The sequence below is a fragment of the Dendronephthya gigantea genome, unplaced genomic scaffold, assembly GCF_004324835.1.
Source record: "Dendronephthya gigantea isolate DGI-Jeju-01 unplaced genomic scaffold, DenGig_1.0 000051F, whole genome shotgun sequence".
NCBI classification, from domain to species: Eukaryota; Metazoa; Cnidaria; class Anthozoa; order Malacalcyonacea; family Nephtheidae; genus Dendronephthya; species Dendronephthya gigantea.
This window is the reverse complement of record NW_021163061.1, coordinates 1,335,983-1,355,076: the sequence shown is the minus strand read 5'-3', so window position 1 is coordinate 1,355,076 and position 19,094 is coordinate 1,335,983. Positions and strand designations below refer to the sequence as shown.

The following is a 19,094-nucleotide window of genomic DNA, read 5'->3' as shown; positions in this document are numbered from 1 at the left end:
AAATCAAAGTCAATAAATGTGATAGCAATCATAAAGTTGTTATTGTTGGTATCAATCAAAGGCTGTTTTTTGGGGTTGCCAAGTTTTCTCTGACCATACATTTGCAGAAAACGTTATCCCTTCTAATTCTCTATAAAAAGTAAACAAGTGATTGGTAAAACCTACACAGTGGTAAATGCTGTTTTAATTTACTCATTATTTCACAGATAACATTTCAATGATTTAAACTATTCCTTGTGTATAAAGAAGAACTAACTAAGAGAAAGTTCCAACTTCAAAAGATTTTGCAATTAGAAGTCCACAGAAACACAATTAGAGTTAAGTTAAAGTTAAAAAGTTAAAGTTAAAAAGTATTTATAGTTGATTAACTTAAGTCAATCAAGCATTTTGCAAAGCAGTTTTCGCCAAGAATAATGTACCAATTATACCAGCATTGTTGCCAAATTGGCTACCACAAATATACTCATTCAATCCCTCATCAGTTTGAAATTTCTCAACCAAAACGTAGTCTGCATTCAGTTCCTTGAATACTCTTCTACAGTTTTGAAAAATGACCTTTCCTTGCATCACCCCACCTCCAAGAATTATTACATTAGGTGATAGTGTCAAGGTGAGATTAACACACAAGACACCCAAGTAATATCCAGCTATATTCCACACCAGGTGGGAATCAGGCAGTGTGGCAAGTTGAGAGGGATCTACACCTGCTCTCGCAGCTAATGCATGGGAGTTGACCATTCCTTCAACACAGTTTCTATGAAATGGACAACTACCAGAGTAGGTATCACCTGGCATTACACCCACAATCATGTGACCTGCTTCTGGGTGTAACAATCCATGAATGGGCATGTCGTTTACGTATACACCAACACCAACTCCCGTCCCAACTGTAACATATACCACATTCAAATTCCTTGGACCACCAGATACCATTGCTTCAGCCATTGCTGGGGCATTGACATCAGTCTCAAACATGACTGGTACCTCTGGAAATGCCCGAGTAAACACACCGACAACATTGACATTTTTCCAACCAGGTTTCGGCGTGGTTGTTATGTATCCGTACTTTGCCGATTCTTTTCGAAGGTCAATTGGACCAAAGGAAGCAATTGCAATCGCCTTAAAACTTCCAATCCCATATTTTTTCAAAAGTTCCTGCAAATATTGGACCAAAGTATTCAGAGTTGCAGTTGGAATGTCACCTGTATCAAAATCCTTACGCTCTAAAATAATTTCTGGATTTTTAATATCAGACATTGCTACAACACATGATGTTCCTCCAAGTTCTATACCAGCTATATATGCCATTTTCAAAAATAGTTACAAAAAATCTATGAAAAAATGCATTAATCTTTGCTTTGCGCAATTATCATTTGCGTCACATGCCAGTCACATGAGTTAGCGCATTGTGGGTACAACTTCCCACCGGAGATAGTGACCAAATTCGTGCAACAATATTCACAGCAGATTTTTGGTATTTCGAGGTAATACGGGACTGAAAAAAGGTTATCATTTAACATACCCCAATAGCCCAAGAATGTGAAACACTATTTAGCAAAACTCACCTCAAAGAACTGTGAATTGGAAGAAATATTTCAGGTTAATTTCACAGTAAAGAACTCTCCACTTGAGCTTACTGAGTCACTGTGCTCCGTCGGCAAGGACTCGCGAAACAAATAATGACGATGCCGCCCATTTTTGGGCAACGCCGACCTGCGACGGCCGACGTCCATTTCCGATATGACATCATTTTGAAGCTAAAAATAGGAAAGCTTCCTTGATATTTCAAAACACTAAAACTGTACTGCAGTTATTTGAAATCTGCTGTGTTCTTTGGACAAAAGGTTGAAAATTTGTTACAAGAAAGAAAATAATAAACAAGATGTCTCTGTATCCGTCCTTGGAAGATATGAAAGTTGATCAATTGGCGAAGGTATAGACTTTTAAACGCTTTGCAAATGTTGCGCATTCTAATTTTTCAAAGGAAAGATTCGTTGTTTTGAATTGTGTTTTTTATCCTGGAAGAATTGAAATATACGAGTCTAGTATTGAAAATTAACACAGCAATTAGATCTTAAATGGATACAATTTATTTACGTAGAAAGTCTGTAGATTTTATGGCAGAACGTAGAACGATCTCTGTTACATAATATTATTAATATATGAAACATCAATTCCATTTAATTAAAATTTAATATGGTGCGATTTATCGAATTTTAGGCCCAAGTTCAGGCAGCAAACGCAGGCCATGCCTTGCCACCAGCAACAGTAAGTCTGATTTTTTTTCTGATTACAAAATGGTGATAGTGAGTTAACCATCTATGAATATGATCAAAGTGAAACCTGACCTTTCTTTTACAGGCAAGTGCCCCTGGTTCCAGCACAGGGCATAGTGGACTATATCCATCCCTGGACGACTATATGGGACTTCACATCACAGAACAAATGGTCCGAGACAACGTCCCAGGATATGTAAGTGACTATCTCATGTTGTTGCTTTCTGCAAGCTAAAATTTGTGGAAATTTTGACATCTGAAGTTATACTCTAATTTTTCAGCAAGTAGTTCCGAGTGGTGGTCGTCAGCTCGCGACTGTGGCAAGTGGTGCCATTGCTCCAGTAACTGGCGCGAATAACATTGATGTTAAACGCTCTGAAATCAAGCAAGGTGTCCGTGAAGTCACGTTATGCAAGGACGCCAAAGGGAAGGTTGGTTTGCGTGTGAGACACGTCAACAAAGGAGTGTTTGTGTCGTACGTTCACAGCAATTCACCAGCGGCCCTGGGTGGTCTGAGGTTTGGTGATCAGATCCTGCAGATTGATGGTGACACCGTTGCTGGTTATGAAATGGACAAAGTGATGAAAATCCTCAAAAAAGCATCACCACAGAAGATTGTGTTTGCCGTGAGAGACAGGTATGAAAGAAGAGATGCATCTTAGCATGACAAATAGAGCATAGGTAAAATATCCTGTGGCTAAGTTGGTTTATTCTGTTTAAAATTTCAGGCCTTTTGAAAGAACAATCACTTTACAGAAGGACAGCAATGGAAATGTTGGGTTTGTTTTCAAAGATGGAAAAGTTACAGCTATTGCCAAGGAATCGTCAGCTGCAAGGTATTTCCTGCATTCATGAAGCTTGATAAACTAGTTGACATGATCGACTGACCAGCAGAAGTTAGGATAAGGTCTTGCTAGTAATTACAAAATAATTTGAAAAATAATTGCCTCATTTAGAAATGGTTTGTTGACTGAGCATAATCTGGTTGAAGTGAATGGTCAAAATGTTGTTGGATTGAAGGTAAACTACGAATGCTTTTTTGAAATTATACATCAGGAAAGATACAATATTCCAGCTGCTAGTATACAATGGAAATTGAAGAGTTTCTATCTCAAATTTTTAGGATAAAGAAATCAAAGAAATCATTGCAAGAGCTGACAGATCAGTCACATTCACCATTGTGCCAACATTTGTATTCAAGCATATAATGAAAAAGTATGGAAACATGATCACAAATAAACATATTCTCCATTACCTGATAGTACCATTTTAACGATGACCAAAATCATTATCTTAACATTTTTTTTATTATTTTTTGCAGCATGTCAACAAGTCTTGTGAAGGGAAGCATGGATCATTCCATTCCTGATATTTAAAAAATGAACAAACATTTGCATATGCCAACTTAGTCCTTAAGAATAAACGTAATAAACTATTCAAATAAGTGGTTAATAAATTTATCTTATTAGGGCTTGTTTTTATAAGATTAGAAGATTTAAATACCAGGCTATATCTCACCAAGGATACCAAAATTATGCCATAAAGAAATGCTTACACAAAGTCACAAATTCCTTTTTAATAAAGAGCCCAGATGAATTGTACTGCTGTTGCTTGATTTTATTCATTAGTATCTAATACTTTGAACAAAATCAACGGAGAAATGTATAATAGGGGTAGTCCAATTCATTATTATATATTTACCATCCCGCTAGACCACAGATGATTGAGTAGTCAGAGTTATACTATAGCAATGTTTTGTATGTAGAATATAAGTTATAAATAACAATTGTACCTTTTGTGAATTTGTGATGCTCTTATTCCTGTCTAAATAATGATAGGCAAAAAAGTGCCAGTTTTACTGTAACTCACTCCTGACACTCTAGCTTCTACCATCCACCAAATCTCCTAGAGGGTCTGGTCTGCACTGTCCCCCCCCCCGCGCCTGTACAAGCCTGTGGAACTAAAGTAACACGTGTTTTGGAATCATAATAAAGATGCAGATTTGAACTTCATGAGTTATTTTACTTTGAGAGCGATCAGGCAACGTTTCAGTAAACTGCAGTTCACAATAATGCCGTATTATGCTGTACGCGTTGGCCGAAAACCGGGAATTTATTTGACATGGTATGACCAAAAATCTAAAGCAGAATTTCTCGAAGTATTAAATATTTCTTTAATATACCAATATTCAACACAATCACTGTTTTGAACCATTTGTTTCTTCAAAATAGGGAGGAATGCAAGAAGCAGGTTGATGGAGTTAGTGCAAAATTCAAGAAATTTCTTACTATAGATGAAGCCGAAGAATTCATGGCAATAAAAGACCCAAGAGATAACAAAATAACACGCAAATTTGTATGTTTCTTTCGTTATTCTCAGAACAGTTTTAAACTGATAGCATGATCGAGGTTAGTTCAGGCTTTTCTTAGATCCTGTAAAAATGTGTTTAATAGCATGCCAAACCGAAAAAGGAGCGTAGCCAGAAACGAAAACACGAGGAGCCGGAGGAGGAAAATTGGAGTTTTGAAAAAAGATCAAGACAAGGTCTGATGATGTGATGACGAGTTCTGATATTGTCTTTCACAATGCATAGTGTAGAAGTTCTTTTAAATTTAAGTCATTTAACAATATCATATGATTGTCTTTGACAGAATATGATCATAGGCGTACGGGCATATTTTTTTTAGGGGGGCTGCGCTCAATTTGCCCGAATGACATGACGTCATAGATTTTGTGACGTCATCATAAAATTATATAATCTGAGAAGACTACAAATGAAAGGATTTCCTTTGAAGATTGACAGACGTAATATAAAAAGAAATATCATCCCTAGCCATTTAAATTCTAAACTAAATATATTCATTACGATTTACAACGAAAGAAAAAGTGACTAACATAATAACATTTTATTTGATATATGAAATTCCGTCATGTTTTGCACTAGACATGCAAGGAATTTAGTTTTGTAAAACTATAATCTAGACTAGAAGAAATATGATTTACGATTACGTCGCTGTCCAAAAATGTCAATTATCTTTTCCATATCGTTCTTTAAAGTACTATTTGCATAAGCTCTCTCAATATTGATAAGGGCAATGCTGTTTAAGCGTTTTTGCCCCATTGTACTTCGAAGATAGGTTTTCAAGCGGCGAAGAGCGCTAAAAGATCTCTCAGCAGAGCAGGATGTTGCAGGGATCGTGGCCAGAATCGAAAATACTTTGTAAGCAACAGGAAGAACTTCATGAACACCATTTTCAAACATTTTCCTCACAATTTCAGCGGCGTTTTTTCTTTCAGGATCAGGGTTATCAGCATCAATATCTCATAGACGTTTTTCTCACTGCCAAGAAGCTCACTGTCGATACTATAGAAGTCTGATACCAACTCAATATTCTTCATGGTCGGAGAGCTGCTGAAGACTATGTCTGCAAGTGCCAATAGCACCTCTTGATCATTACCTTCAAATCTATATTTCATCTCCGCGACAATCCTGTCAATGCTTAGGTAGTAACATGTGATACGATAGTGGTCTTCCACTGTTCGGTACTCCACTTCTGCATTCACTTCAGGCATTTCGCCGACAAGTGTCTGCAGCCGGCGTGATGGCTGTTTGAGTCTTGGTACCTTTGCATCTTTGAAATTGAAATCAGTACCCTCAATTTGTTCCTTGATTTTGTCTGCCATGATTTCAGCGCGCGACCACAAGAGATCAAAATTTTCCTGGGTACGACATTCACTTAGTGTTTTGATCACGCCATCAACACTCTTCTTTGCCGTTACGACATCCATCTGCTTTCCTTGTAGGTATCTGCTCAAACCATCGGTGTTGGACAAAACAACCTTTAATACCATCAAACCAAAAACGAATCGAAAGTCACAAATCGAGTTAAGTAGGGAATTGCTGTCATTGTACGTCTTCGGATCACGATCTTTTGAGAGTGAGAGAAGAGCCTCGATGATCTTAGGCATTTGGTTTACCACTGCCTTTACAGCTGCCCAGCGACAAGACCATCTAGTAGCGCTCTGCGATTTAATTGTCAGTTTAAAATCTTCGCCCTCATCTTCGACTTCGATATCCTTGAAGATAGCGTGGCGTTTGGGACTTCCTTCCAAAAAATTATGGAGACTCTGGATCACGCCTAAAGCTTTCTGAAGTGGCTCAATTGTGGTCATAGTATCTTGTAGCGCCAAGTTAAGCCGATGTCCATGGCAATGAACGTAGATACTAAGAGGTGAACACTCCTTCATACGTGCGGCAAGCCCTTTACGAGCGCCACTCATATTTGCAGCGCCATCAAAGCATTCTGCAACTATGTCTTCTAACTTCAACTCCAGCTTGCTAATGGCTGTCTTCACTAGCTCATATAATACTTCCCCTTCCGTGGATTTAGTTGAATAGAAACCAATAAATGTCTCTTTAGTTTCGCCATTGAAAACATATCTAAGGAAAATGGATACTTGCTCTGTTCGACTGATATCTGCTGTTTCGTCTACAACTATTCCGTAATAGTCGCTACTTCTCGCTTCAGCTGCTATCCTCTCAAGCATGACGTTTGCTACTATTTCTAGTAGTTCATTTTGAACAACAGGCGATGTCCACTGAGCATGTAACTGGAGCTGGCTTTGCAGTTTAGACCTCAGCCAAGGCAAATCGTTGCATCTTATGCAAAGTAACTCGAGAAAGTTCCCTCGATTTATGTCAGATACCTCCCATATATCATTCCGGGTCTCTTCATGACCTCTAATCGCAACATTCTGTTGCGCAGTATACATCAAGGATTGTATGATTACTTTTAAGTATTGTCTGTTACTGGCAACCTGGTCCTTGTGTGCAGTACTCAGCTGCTGTAGGACGGAAGTTTTGTTTCTCTGCATTGCTTTGAACTGAAGCCATCTTGCCATGGACCTGACATGGTTCTCGCTCTTGCCGTGTTTTGCTAGCTTTGCTGACTTCTTCCAATTCTTAAACACAAATGAAGTATCTTTCCCAAATTCCACGCAGGCAAAACACACGCATGCATCCTTATCCACTTCATAACTTATCCACGGATACTTCTTGTACCATTCAGATTGAAATCTTCGCACAAATGTTTCATTGCCGAATTTTCTTGCAGGATACTCCGCTAATATAGGCTGTTTTGGGGCGTGAAGGGACGAAATCTGTTCTGTATTTTCACTGGGAATGGAAACCTTTTCAGGCTGTTCGTCTAGAATATGTGCTGGTGAACTAAGATCATCCATTGGTGTAGCTGCTAGAATACTAGACATCGTCATTGATTCTGGTGTAACATTTTCGCTATCTGTCACTGTATTCTGTTCACTATTTTCTCTGAGCTGTGACAATGCATTTAATTCAACATCATCAATGAACGCCGTTATTGGTTCTTTGCTCACGAGTTCCTTCACATTTTTGTCCGGCAGATCTTCATCAAAAGACACTGTGGCTGCAAAGTCTTTACTACCACTCGATTCAGTTCCAGGTTGGGTTATGTCATACTGCAGGTCATCGTCCTTGGTTGTCATGTTACTTTTTAGAAAGAAATTACTGATTTTCGACTGGGATGAGTCTGATGATTCCATTACTGGATGGCATTTTACTTTTTTACCATTATGAACCAATCGAGAATGCACCTCTTGATAATCACTATCGATTTCCTTATTGCATTCCTCGCACCGAACACGGTGTCGGTACCGCCTTTTACGAGATGCCATACGCTTTATTAGAGCTTGGTTATTGAGTTTTGTAATATTCCAGGCGATTATTTATATAGCGACGAAGCGGTCAAAAAAGATAAAGGCCTGAGGAAAGACTAGTGTAAGTTTACTTCACATGCACACACATGTGGTTTAGATCCAACTCTATTATTCAATATTTCGCATTTGGTATTTATGCTCTCGTTCCATAGGGCGTGTACGCTTCCTTTATTATCTAGAATGCTATATTTATTATCAACTGCTATATTTATATATTAATCTCGGACGCACTTGCAATGGTGCATCCGCGGCAGCTTACTTTTCCTTATTCTATTAGTATTAGCCTATATTTACATTTAATCCATTATCCGATATCCGTTACACTAGTCTAAACCGTGTGGTATAAAATTACTTATCCGATTGTGATCAAAACCAAATCCGGTTAATTTATAGCACTTAACCTTTAATAAAGGTTAATTTGACGCACATGCTTGAACCAGTTATGCGATCTATGCTAATATACACAACAGTTTCAGTTTAGCGTTATTGGGTGAATAGATTCCCCGTGTAATCACCAGACCGTCGTAACGTCTTTGCCCGAATGACAAGACTCTTTTTGCCCGAATAGATTAATTCCCCCCAAAATTGGGGGGGCTGCAGCCCCCCCAGCCCCACCCCCCCGTACGCCTATGATTATATGATACTGATAGTGATAGAGTCGTGGTTTATTCTGATGGCTGTTGCTTTGAAAATGGTAAAGCTTTAGCCAGGGCTGGTATAGGAGTTTATTGGGGCGAAAATGACCCGAGGTGAATTGAGGATCTGTTAAGCTTATAAGATATAAAATATGAAGAATAGAATTCACCTCTTTTTATCATGTATAAATGAACATGTTTCATAGAAATGTCAGCGAGAGATTGCAAGGATTGCAAACCAACCAAAGAGCAGAATTGAATGTAAGGTTCACATGCTTCATAAAATAATACATGATACATTCATAGGTAACCACCAAACTAGTACATTTTAGTGAACACACTGGGTTCCCCATGTTAAAATGGAAAAAAGTCAATGAAAACGACATGTTTTGTGATTTTAGGCAGCAATAAAGGCTATTCAAACAGCCAAGGCAAGCAACATAAACAAGTTGGAAGTTAGAACAGATAGTAAATACACTATAAATGGTAAGTAAAATACAAGCAAGATGTTGATAAGGTACTTGTTGACATGATGACATTGAAATATACCATGTTGTAATATACCACACTGTGACAGCATACGTCTTTTATCAATCCTCAATGCGATGACTTAAACATTTTTTAACAGCTGTAACAAAGTGGATGGACAAATGGAAACAAAATGGTTTCAAAACTGCAAATGGAACGGACGTAAAAAACAGAGATGATATCATTAAACTTCACAACTTATGTCAGAGAATCAATATAAAATGGGTAAACTATAGTCCTTTATCAAGAGGTTCTTAGGGATTTTAGTTCTGATTACAAAGAGAGAGAAGCATTATAGTTGAATGTTCTTGAATTTTAGACCCATGTCCGTGGACATAGGGGCCATGAGGGTAATGAACATGCTGATAAATTGGCGAAACAAGGAGCAAGAGCTTAAACTTGGATGCTAAAAGTGATCCTTTGGGTGTGTCCATAGTGTTAGTTACGTTTTGTGTTCCAAATGTTTATATATATAATGTATATATTTTATATGAGATAAATTCAAGATATATATATACGAGATATGACAGATATTGATTGAGATTTTGTAAATATGAAGTAAAAACTTGGTGAATAAATGTGAGTGAACTTCATTCCAAAGGTGGAAAACATTGTTAGATACAAATGAAAGATTTGTGGAAAACAATATAATAAATACTGTTTTCTCAATAGAACAAGTTAATAGTACTCTTTCACAAAAATACCCCGGAATGAGAACACAAGATATACTGAACTTTCCTCTTACATTTTGATAAATCCTGTACATGAATTACATTATTAGGCACATAGAAAAATATGAAACACAAATGCTGTATATTATTAACCAACCACCCTGATAGATATTGTTTAGCAATATTGGTAAGGGGGGGAAGTAATTATTTTAACAAAGGTGATATTGGGACTATTGGGAGCAAATAGGGTAAAGGATATACACATGCATCTCCTGATTACTATTTGTATTGTCCTGCAAATGGTTTATCAAATTGAGTGGGAGGTTAATAATTTACAGCATTATAATAGTTCAACTAACATACAACTTTTATACTAGGGTGATCTAACTACAAAAACACACAAAACTATCACATTTGTTTATAAAATAATCCTACATCCAGAACATCTGTTATCATATTACTTTGCCATACTCTTTGTCTTTTGCCCTTAGAGCTCGTTGTAGCTCGTTATTAATAATTAATATTTCTCAGCAATCTAAAAAATTAGCAGCCATTAACAATTCCAATGCAATCTCTGGTGCGATCGGGAACTCTGGAATCTCAGTGCTGCTGTTGGTATACCTCACTTTATATAGGAAGTACATGCAAACTTTTGCCAAGATATGAGATGGGATTTCCCGGAAATGAACCTCGTTCGTCTCATTTTCTGAGAATTGACCTGTTGTGGAAAATACACAAGTTACTTTCTTTTCATGAGTAAAGTGAAAATGAAAATGTTTTATTCTAATCAAAATAAAACATGAGATGAAAGCAAAGATATTTAAGAGGCTTTCTGTGCAAATTTAGACCCTAAACTCTTCAACTAGGAATTATCACCTGGTCCACTCAGCATAGCTTTAATTGTTCCAGAGGTCAATGCATAGTGACGCTTTACTACAAACTCATGTCCATCGCTTGAGATAAGTTTCACATATTGAGCTTCAGGCCCTTCACAACCACCATATGCCGGTTCAACGCCTGGGTTAGCCATTTTATGTCTTTATAACCTAGCAACATTAAAACATGTCTTGGAATATTTTGTGGTACATTTTGTTGTACAGATCATTCTGGTGGGGGGGAGATTAGATCAGTTCATGATATTGCTTCACTGCTATTATTAACCAAATATCTAATGCTAATTGTGCAGAACGCTATGTTTTAAGCACATTATATAATTTCACATATTCGATGAGCAATATCTGAGGAGAATTATAAGACCAGGAAACGAACTTAGCATTCAGCGAACCACAATATCTATTGAGCTCACATGACACACTTCATGAAACATCCTGAAAAAATGCATGTTGCCAACGTCAGTGAAGTCACAACAAACGTATTTTCAATAAATCTTACCCTTTCGCTTTAGTTTCGTGAGAACTATGGTTTAGACACGTTCCATCGTTCGTCTCGCGGGTTATTTCTTAAAGATTATTGGTGTAAAAGACTTGTATTTTCAAAGAAACTTCTCCACCTTTTCAATAAACACAGAGATGGAGACAAGATGGCGCATGGCTAGCACGGTTATTATATACGGGACTGGACACGAAACGAGGCTTTTCGCCGAGGTTTGATTTCCCTATTCCGTGCCGAGGCCAGGCACTTTCCCCGGTAGTCGCTTAAAATATCAGGACTCAGGGATAATGCCCGGCGTTTCGCCATTTTACCCACGTTTTCTCGACTAATTCCTTGTTTCTGTAACGGTTTCTTGATTGCTCAAGATAAGCTTCCTTTTTTTCCATTCATTTAACTCCCATCCACTCTGGTTCTTCACTCCATTCCTACATTCTCATATTGAGATGATGGTATATTTATTCCTCAGAAAAAAGTTGCTCTTTTCTATCAGTTTTCATTGCTAGCTTAAACTGTCGTTTCCTCTGTCATTCAACCAGTAAATAGCTTCTTAATATCTTCAATTTCTTTCCACCTTTTCGTCTCACTTTCTTCTCCATTACCCATCACTCAAATGCCCTTTTTTCCAAGGTCCTCCTTCCATCATTTATTCCTTCTTTTTTTCATCTCTCGTGTAAAAAAATACCACACTCTATATTTACAATGTTTCATTATTTATTTACAAATCTATTGTGCGACCAAGACTTCTTCTACAGCTGACCTTCATGAAATCCACCTTCTTGAAGGATTGTAAATAAACGACTGTTTCCCGACCTGTCGTGGACGATAGGACGCTATAAGAAACATTCATGATTGATAAACACTCTGATAACAAATAAGAAACGTGAGTTTTCGTTTAGGGCAGACTGGAAAGTGGCCAGACCGTTCAATGCATAATACAAGTTCTTAGCCACGGCTCTGTTTTTCCTACTTTCATGACTTAATATCTTCATGGAGGGGGGCGTTTCAGGCTGTAAAAGATATTAGAATGCGTTTTTTCCTTGTCAGAATGAGATGATGCTGTTTAGATTGACAGAACCTCCGACAGGATTCTAAACTTAATCCCCCCTAAAATTAAACTAATACTCAAACTTGCACCCCGTCCTAGTCCTGCACCCACTAGGGGGAGGGTAGGGGGGTACTCACTATCCCTGGTAGATCCATCCTGGAATTTAGTACTCACTGGGTCCGGGTATTTCCATCTCAGCCTCCCACGTGGGATTCCATCGGCTTGTTGTTGATACAAACATGGAACTGGACATGAATCGCTTTCCTTCGCCTTCGTAATTGACAAGGTTATAGTGTCCAGGCCCTGGCGTCGGTTCTACGTCAGGCAGAGCGAGCGCTGGTGCCGAGATACTGAGATAGTGCTGACGTCTTAGAGTAAGAAAGGAAATAAGTTAAGGACGAAATCAATGTAAATTCAAAACAAAGTTGCCCTAAACATGCGATGATTTTGAAATTGCTCAAAAAACTCAAATTTTAAGATATTTAATGTCTCTTAGTTCTTAATTGATAAAGTAATAAATGTGCTATTATGAGTAAATATAGCCTTCATTCCCCCCAAAAAGCCATTAAAATTGCGATTGATTTATATGGGGGTCGTTTGGTGGTTTGGAGATCTTGAAAACCCGTCTGCGTGGTATAAGTGTTTTCGCATTTCTTCTGAAAACACTCAAAAGTGTTTTCGTGTTGCAACTGAAAACACTCAGAAGCAGACAATTTCGTGATTCTCAACACAACCACAGGAATATCTGGACACCTGTTTTTCTCCAAACTCTCCATACGACCGTCATTAATTCCCTTATCGAAGTAAACATTATGGAAAGGGCTGAAAGAAAGATTGCGCTGAACACGACAGTTTCTCAGTCGACGCTCTCGCATTTAAATCGAAATCAGACGAGAGATGACTTACTGGAATTTATAACCTTTTCGTTTCGCGTGTTTCGCGTGATAAGGATTGTAAGAGGCGGGGCCTGGGCTGAGGTCAGGTGTACGCGTCATTTTACGGTTAGTCGTGGATTTGAATGATGCTGTGACGCCAGATGATGTTTTATGGATCAAGTCTTCTTTAACATTATAGTGACCTGGCAATGCAATAAATGTTTATAAGATGGTTTTCTTGAAGATAAAACACGGTACTTCATGTAGGATCGTTGTAACTTACATGGTGATGGAACATTAGAAGCATTTTTCTTGTTGATAAAACTTTCTCTTTTGGAACTTTAAGAAAAACAGATCTAATTAGGAATCAACTAGACATCTTTATGGCAATTTTCTTCTCCTGGTGTATGTTATTGAGAAAATTTAATGCAGTTGATTACTGCACTTTGCCTAGCTTATGTAACTCTGTATATAATTCACTCAATAACATACGCTAGGAAGACAAAATTGTGGACAAAATTGGCCTTTGCAGCTGTGGTTTAAGAAACCAATCTGACCATATATTATTCAAATACTTACTTTGACTTGAAAGCGGCGTACGCGGACACATTATTATCATGAACTACTCTGCCAGTTGCTTTGGATATCTTGAAAAAGAGAATGAATGTACAGATGGTGAATTTGTGAGAAAGATGAGATCTCAATAGGATGAAATGGATGTACCTTGTATGAGTTTGGAGCTGGTGCTTGGCGCTGTTTTCTCTCACTTGGTGGTATTGCGATTGGCAAATGAAAGTTGCTAAGAAACAAAACATTGCATTTGTTCAATTTGAAGGCATTCCAGTGATTTGTAAAGATGTGTAGTTATATAAATAATGTGTTTTTTCTACCTTGTGACACTTGCTTTGTTAAAATCTGTTTTGCTTGGAAGCTTTCTTGGTTCGTATTCCCCTGCAGTTCATAAAACATGATTAATATTTCATTGCTCATTTATCAAAACAAAGTGGATTGAGTTGTGTCCAAGTCATGGTCTTTCCAATGTCGATCGTTCATGAACAAAAACAAGATTCTCATAATCTAAGAGCATCATTTCCTAGAAATACTCACCCGGACCTGGCTGAGCAAACTCCCTTTTATCCCTGTTAAATCTTCCTTTCTAAGAATAAATTATTGATTTGATAAGAAGTGGGATTCATAGAACGAAATACTGTGGTATTTCAAGTCAATATTATATATGATACCTTAGAAGCGAACGTCCCTGTGCCATGTTTGGAATACGACGGCGATGGTTCATCTTTCGCACACACAGGATCTTTGTAAGTTCCTGGTCCTGGGTTTTCATTCTGCATCACGGCAAAAACAACAGATAAGATTCACAGTACACAATTGTAATAAATATTAATTCATTGTTTTATGCGATTTCTTCTAAAGAAAAATGTCTCTTACAACGTATCCTAGATCTTGAAATCTCTTAGCTCTGGACAAAAAGCCTTTCTTTTCCGAGTTATCCACAACAAATGTTTGATATTTACTTGGAATCGAAGACGAAGCCGCCACAGTGCCATGTCCTTTTGAAATACAAAAGTTAGACCATCGAAATCAATGATCAGACGCCCAAATTTCACGACAGAAATCTGACTTTTTTACAAGGGTGATACTTTAAAAATTTAGCGGTATTTGATGGAAATGGTATTAAACTATAATTTGAAATACGAAATTTACCTCTATGTAGATGGCCAAGTGAATTTCCACCGACAAATCTGCCTCGATTGCTTTGAAGTAATACACTATCAGCCGCCATATTGCCTCAGTTACCATGACAACCACATGAAATACTATACTGACGCTGAGCTGTGAAAAAAACTGGACTCATCACCTATCTTTACCCTAGAAGTCCTAGAATACATCGAGTTTTACGTTTTTTAACTTTATATTCTGACAAAATTCAAACATAAAGGATAAAGCAATAATAAAGCTAGAATATTAACACTAACCTCTATGAACCCTTTTGAATGGCAGATAGGATCAGCCATCTCCTTATTAAACATTTACTCCACAAGAGACTCTGGAAACGGTTGCCTGAGGACAATTCCTTCGAGGGAACGAGCAAGTATTCTCAGAAGCAATACATTCATACAATTCGAGACAATTCAAGTCGAGTAGTCGACTCTCTATTACTGCACATTATTTTCTCACATTACTCTCACATTATTTTCTCATATCTCGATAAAATAAATTGGAAGAAAGACTGAAATACGAGTTGAAACAGAAAGCAACGATTCAACGTTGGTAACATGGGAAAAATTTTAAAATACGATCCAAGATCAATTCATTCCACCCAGGTTTCTCTTCTGCGAGGGGAATCGCAAACCTCAGTCTTGATGAGCTGTCCATCATCCTGGCGCCTTATTATTATACTAGATGTAATACTAATTAAAATCCTCAACTATCAAAAAAAGAGGTTTGCCCCAAATCCCTTTGGGGTTATCGAAACGAACCAAATCCAAATTATATAAATATGCCAACGCTCCAGTGGCCGTGGTTATCTTTCTTGTATAACTGAACTGAGTGTGTTTCAGCGATGGCAAGATTTTTGATATGATATCTACGTCCGCAATGTTTATTTTGATAACCGAAAATAAAGTTTTGACAAAATCTCGGTGAGCGAAACTTGGAAGGCAATTTTAACCACAGTTTGATTGCAATAACGCAATCATTGTTATCTGATCAAATTTAGATCAATTTCAGTGTTAAGAAATGATCTTTGGTTTCCATATTCACAACAATACCGCGGCCAAATACGTGCCTCTCTGGTTTCTCAGCAATCATGATTGAAGTCAGGTCTCATTCCATGGATAATTTCCGAAAAATTCTATTCGTTTTAGAAATCTTCATTTCAGCTTTCAAGAAAGTAGTACGGACCACGACACCTGGGGCGACAAACTAATTTAAAATAAAAACCTTTCCAATACTCAAAGACTCTTTTAACTTCCTATAGGCAAATGTTCAGTCGTACTGTAACTTATCAGTCAATACGATTTCAGAAAAAATAGTCTGGTTTCTTGATTAATCCATGCCACTATAATTTTCACCTGAAATTGTGTGTTTGTAATATATTCATTCTCATAATTCATGAGAATGGCTGACATTCAAGACGACATGAATCTTATGAAAATCAACTACTTCAGTTTCGACTTTTGAGTTTGTTCAACGGAAACAATACTAAACTATTAGGTCAGTGCTATACTAAACTGTTTTAGATAGAAGCATCATAGTAAGATAAAAAAACACATTTAAATTGCACAAACGATCGTTAAAAACGATCTATATTTCATAAAATAAGATAAAAGCTATATTTTTACTGTCATATTTGGAAGTCAAAAAAAGTGGACACATTGTCTGGTCTGGTCGCTTGTGTAAATCATGTTTATATTTTTGTCCTTTTAATTTCAAGCTGATGTGGCAAGAATATTTGAGTTATCCCCAACCAATCTATATGGAAAACATATTTAAATTTCTGCCAAACTTTCCAGAGAAACTAAAAGGACAAACCGTGAACGTCGTATATTTCGAAATTCTCATCACAATAAAGCATACACTATATTTATATCATCAAATATAGAAAGCATTTCAATAGGCCATAAATAATCTTTTCCACGTCTGCTGCGCAGGAAACAAACAGTCATGAACATCTGTCACTTTTGTCAACTTGCTGCGACCAATCAGAGCGCAGGAAATAAGGCGTGCAGCCAATCACAACGCGTTTCGTTCATCGTTTTAGTTTTATCTTTGTTCAGTAATGTTTGGCGCCTCAAGCCGGATGGGTCATGACATGATAAAGTGATTAGAAGAAACTGATATACGTCAAATGAAATAGAACTTATTAGTAATTCAAACAGAAACGAGCGCCACATTGTTTTGGCGAGCGGGACGCTTAGTTTAAGTCTGATGTCCGCGTGGGCTTGCTAGCGCACAATCGACAAAACAGTCGACATTCTGCCAAAAACTCCGCTCGATAAGCACCCAAACATCTTAGCTCTGTTCCAAATAAAGCTATATTCACAGACGGACATCATTTTTGGAACTGAAGTAATGATGAATCCACCCGGGAAAGAGAAAAAGTGGCTTTTCGTGAAATAGCAGAAGGAATCTCGATTGGTTGGGATCACAAAGCCAGAGAAGTTGACGTGAGTCAGTCATAGAAAAACCCCAAAGAAAATGCCGCAATTTAAAAGACATAAAAGATTAAAGCGTATATCTTCGAGGCAGAAATTTGGCGTACGTTATCTGCATCAGCACTTATTTAAAGACGACCCGACAAGCGAAGAAGACTCGGCGGTCGAAGATAGTCATCTTATACCACACAAGGCAGATGGCCGCTTATGTTTTGTACGCTCTCTTTCCGGTTTAATGATTTTGGCCGGGCTTGTACTCGCTTTGGTTGGGGGTCTGGTGAAGAGGCGAGAAATCAACTACCGGGTTCATAATGATGGAGAAGAAGAGCCGGTCGGGGATGCGGTCCAATACAATTCAATGTTAGATGCTGTAGTTTTGATTGGAAGCGTGTTGATGATGTTAGGGGCTGTTATGTTAGCCTCAGTACAAATATTGATTTGCTATCCACGAAGGAAGTCTGGCACTAGGAAACCCAGGGTAAAAGACCCCGAGAGTTTTCTATACCCGGAGAAAAGCGAAAGTGAAGTAGCAGCAAAACAGCTCGAGAAAGTTCCCGTATATGCACTAGTTCACAAAGTACAGCCCAAGAAAAAAGGCGGGAATAAAAAGGACCGGACCAATCTTATTAAGAAACAGAAATTTAAAACATCCATCGATGAAGAGGAAGAAGAAGATAATTAAACATCATATTTTTAACAAAGACTTATAAATAAATTAAATTATTATTTATGCACAAATATCGATGAAACGTGTATTCTCCAGAGTGGACATAATTATAATAATTATAATATATGAGAAATATATTTGGCTCTGGTTTCTAGAGCTGGTCATGAGATCTGCTACGCTCCTCGAAGTCTCGGAAAGATGAAATTAAATCATGTTGACTAGCTCAGTGATGTTAACCAATATGTAACTATTCTGCCAAGGTAACAAATCTCAATTCTCGAAGTTTATATTTCAGAGAAACCGAGAATTCCGTTCACACACCAGTGCAATTTCGCTCAGGCCGATCTGATCCACGCTAATGTTATTTTGAATACGCGCGGCGTGCTTCAGCATTATGGCTCGTTAACCACCGACACTCATCATTAACATTCATCAAAGCCAAAATTGGCTCCACAAAATTCCATTTATGTAACCCACTATGAATACATTCCTTTGAGGAAGGAATTGATAGATCATCAGCAATCATTAGCCTACACGCAGGCAATTTAGTCCCAGTCTAAAGCCACGCGGAATTTGACAAATCGTGTTAGTTTGTTAGTTACTAATCGCTAGAAATTTTAAAACATTAAGTTGTAATCACAAAAGTGTATAAAAAGGTTCAAAAAGATAGCTGAGCTATTTATTCAAGAATATTTGGTGGAAAAGAAAAAGGTAAAAATATGGCAGCGGTGGGATTCGAACCCACGCCTCTTACGAGACTGGTGCCTTAAACCAGCGCCTTAGACCGCTCGGCCACGCTACCAGTCGGCTGAAAATTGCAAAATTATAGTATATAACCCGCAACTCTGCCCGTGTTTCCAACCAACATAAAGTTCCACCAGCTTTGATTGGTTAGTTCGCAAATAATCGAAATTCTACTGTGCCAAATTTGGTGAAAAAAACAAAATTAGACAGAAAAAATGGCGCGAAAAGACATCGGCTGAAAGAACAGCACGAATTTTAAGCCTAGAATATAATTTTTAAATTAGATATTTTACATAATATTGATATAGTGTAATTCACAAGAAATTTCATTA

General features: G+C 37.6%; 6 protein-coding genes, 1 long non-coding RNA gene and 1 other non-coding gene across 8 annotated transcripts; 4 read left to right on the top strand and 4 right to left on the bottom strand.

Annotated features, from left to right (window-relative positions):
• Positions 1-196: 196 nt before the first annotated feature.
• LOC114528824 (putative fructokinase) lies at positions 197-1,474 on the bottom strand. The gene has a single exon (XM_028550539.1). The coding sequence runs from the start codon at positions 1,306-1,308 to the stop codon at positions 379-381; it is 930 nt and encodes a 309-aa protein (XP_028406340.1). The 5' UTR covers positions 1,309-1,474; the 3' UTR covers positions 197-378.
• A 289-nt stretch (positions 1,475-1,763) lies between these two features.
• Positions 1,764-4,052, top strand: LOC114528825 (syntenin-1-like). The gene is made up of 8 exons (XM_028550540.1): positions 1,764-1,933; positions 2,221-2,268; positions 2,362-2,472; positions 2,558-2,913; positions 3,005-3,112; positions 3,233-3,296; positions 3,400-3,491; positions 3,598-4,052. The coding sequence occupies exons 1-8, from the start codon at positions 1,883-1,885 to the stop codon at positions 3,650-3,652; spliced, it is 885 nt and encodes a 294-aa protein (XP_028406341.1). The 5' UTR covers positions 1,764-1,882; the 3' UTR covers positions 3,653-4,052.
• A 174-nt stretch (positions 4,053-4,226) lies between these two features.
• Positions 4,227-4,804, top strand: LOC114528785. The gene is made up of 3 exons (XR_003687528.1): positions 4,227-4,400; positions 4,508-4,631; positions 4,730-4,804. It is a non-coding gene; the product is annotated as an uncharacterized LOC114528785 (long non-coding RNA).
• A 739-nt stretch (positions 4,805-5,543) lies between these two features.
• LOC114528723 (zinc finger MYM-type protein 1-like) lies at positions 5,544-7,799 on the bottom strand. Its single transcript, XM_028550399.1, has one exon. It carries the CDS (start codon positions 7,797-7,799, stop codon positions 5,544-5,546), a length of 2,256 nt encoding a protein of 751 aa, XP_028406200.1.
• Positions 7,800-8,666: 867 nt separating this feature from the next.
• Positions 8,667-10,068, top strand: LOC114528722 (ribonuclease H1-like; the record flags this gene model as incomplete). The annotated part of the gene is made up of 5 exons (XM_028550398.1): positions 8,667-8,779; positions 8,872-8,926; positions 9,067-9,151; positions 9,294-9,418; positions 9,513-10,068. Coding segments are annotated over 5 exons (456 nt in total), but the record flags the coding sequence as incomplete, so codon positions are not given.
• A 1,578-nt stretch (positions 10,069-11,646) lies between these two features.
• LOC114528803 (O(6)-methylguanine-induced apoptosis 2-like) lies at positions 11,647-15,020 on the bottom strand. Its single transcript, XM_028550520.1, has 11 exons — positions 14,899-15,020; positions 14,623-14,744; positions 14,418-14,519; positions 14,284-14,332; positions 14,067-14,127; positions 13,900-13,975; positions 13,756-13,823; positions 13,460-13,515; positions 13,208-13,379; positions 12,476-12,669; positions 11,647-12,086 (listed from the first exon to the last, which is right to left on the bottom strand). The coding sequence occupies exons 1-11, from the start codon at positions 14,975-14,977 to the stop codon at positions 12,016-12,018; spliced, it is 1,050 nt and encodes a 349-aa protein (XP_028406321.1). The 5' UTR covers positions 14,978-15,020; the 3' UTR covers positions 11,647-12,015.
• A 1,978-nt stretch (positions 15,021-16,998) lies between these two features.
• Positions 16,999-18,116, top strand: LOC114528811. The gene has a single exon (XM_028550525.1). It carries the CDS (start codon positions 17,395-17,397, stop codon positions 18,031-18,033), a length of 639 nt encoding a protein of 212 aa, XP_028406326.1. The 5' UTR covers positions 16,999-17,394; the 3' UTR covers positions 18,034-18,116.
• Positions 18,117-18,738: 622 nt separating this feature from the next.
• Positions 18,739-18,820, bottom strand: Trnal-aag. Its single transcript has one exon. It is a non-coding gene; the product is annotated as a tRNA-Leu (tRNA).
• Positions 18,821-19,094: the final 274 nt, after the last annotated feature.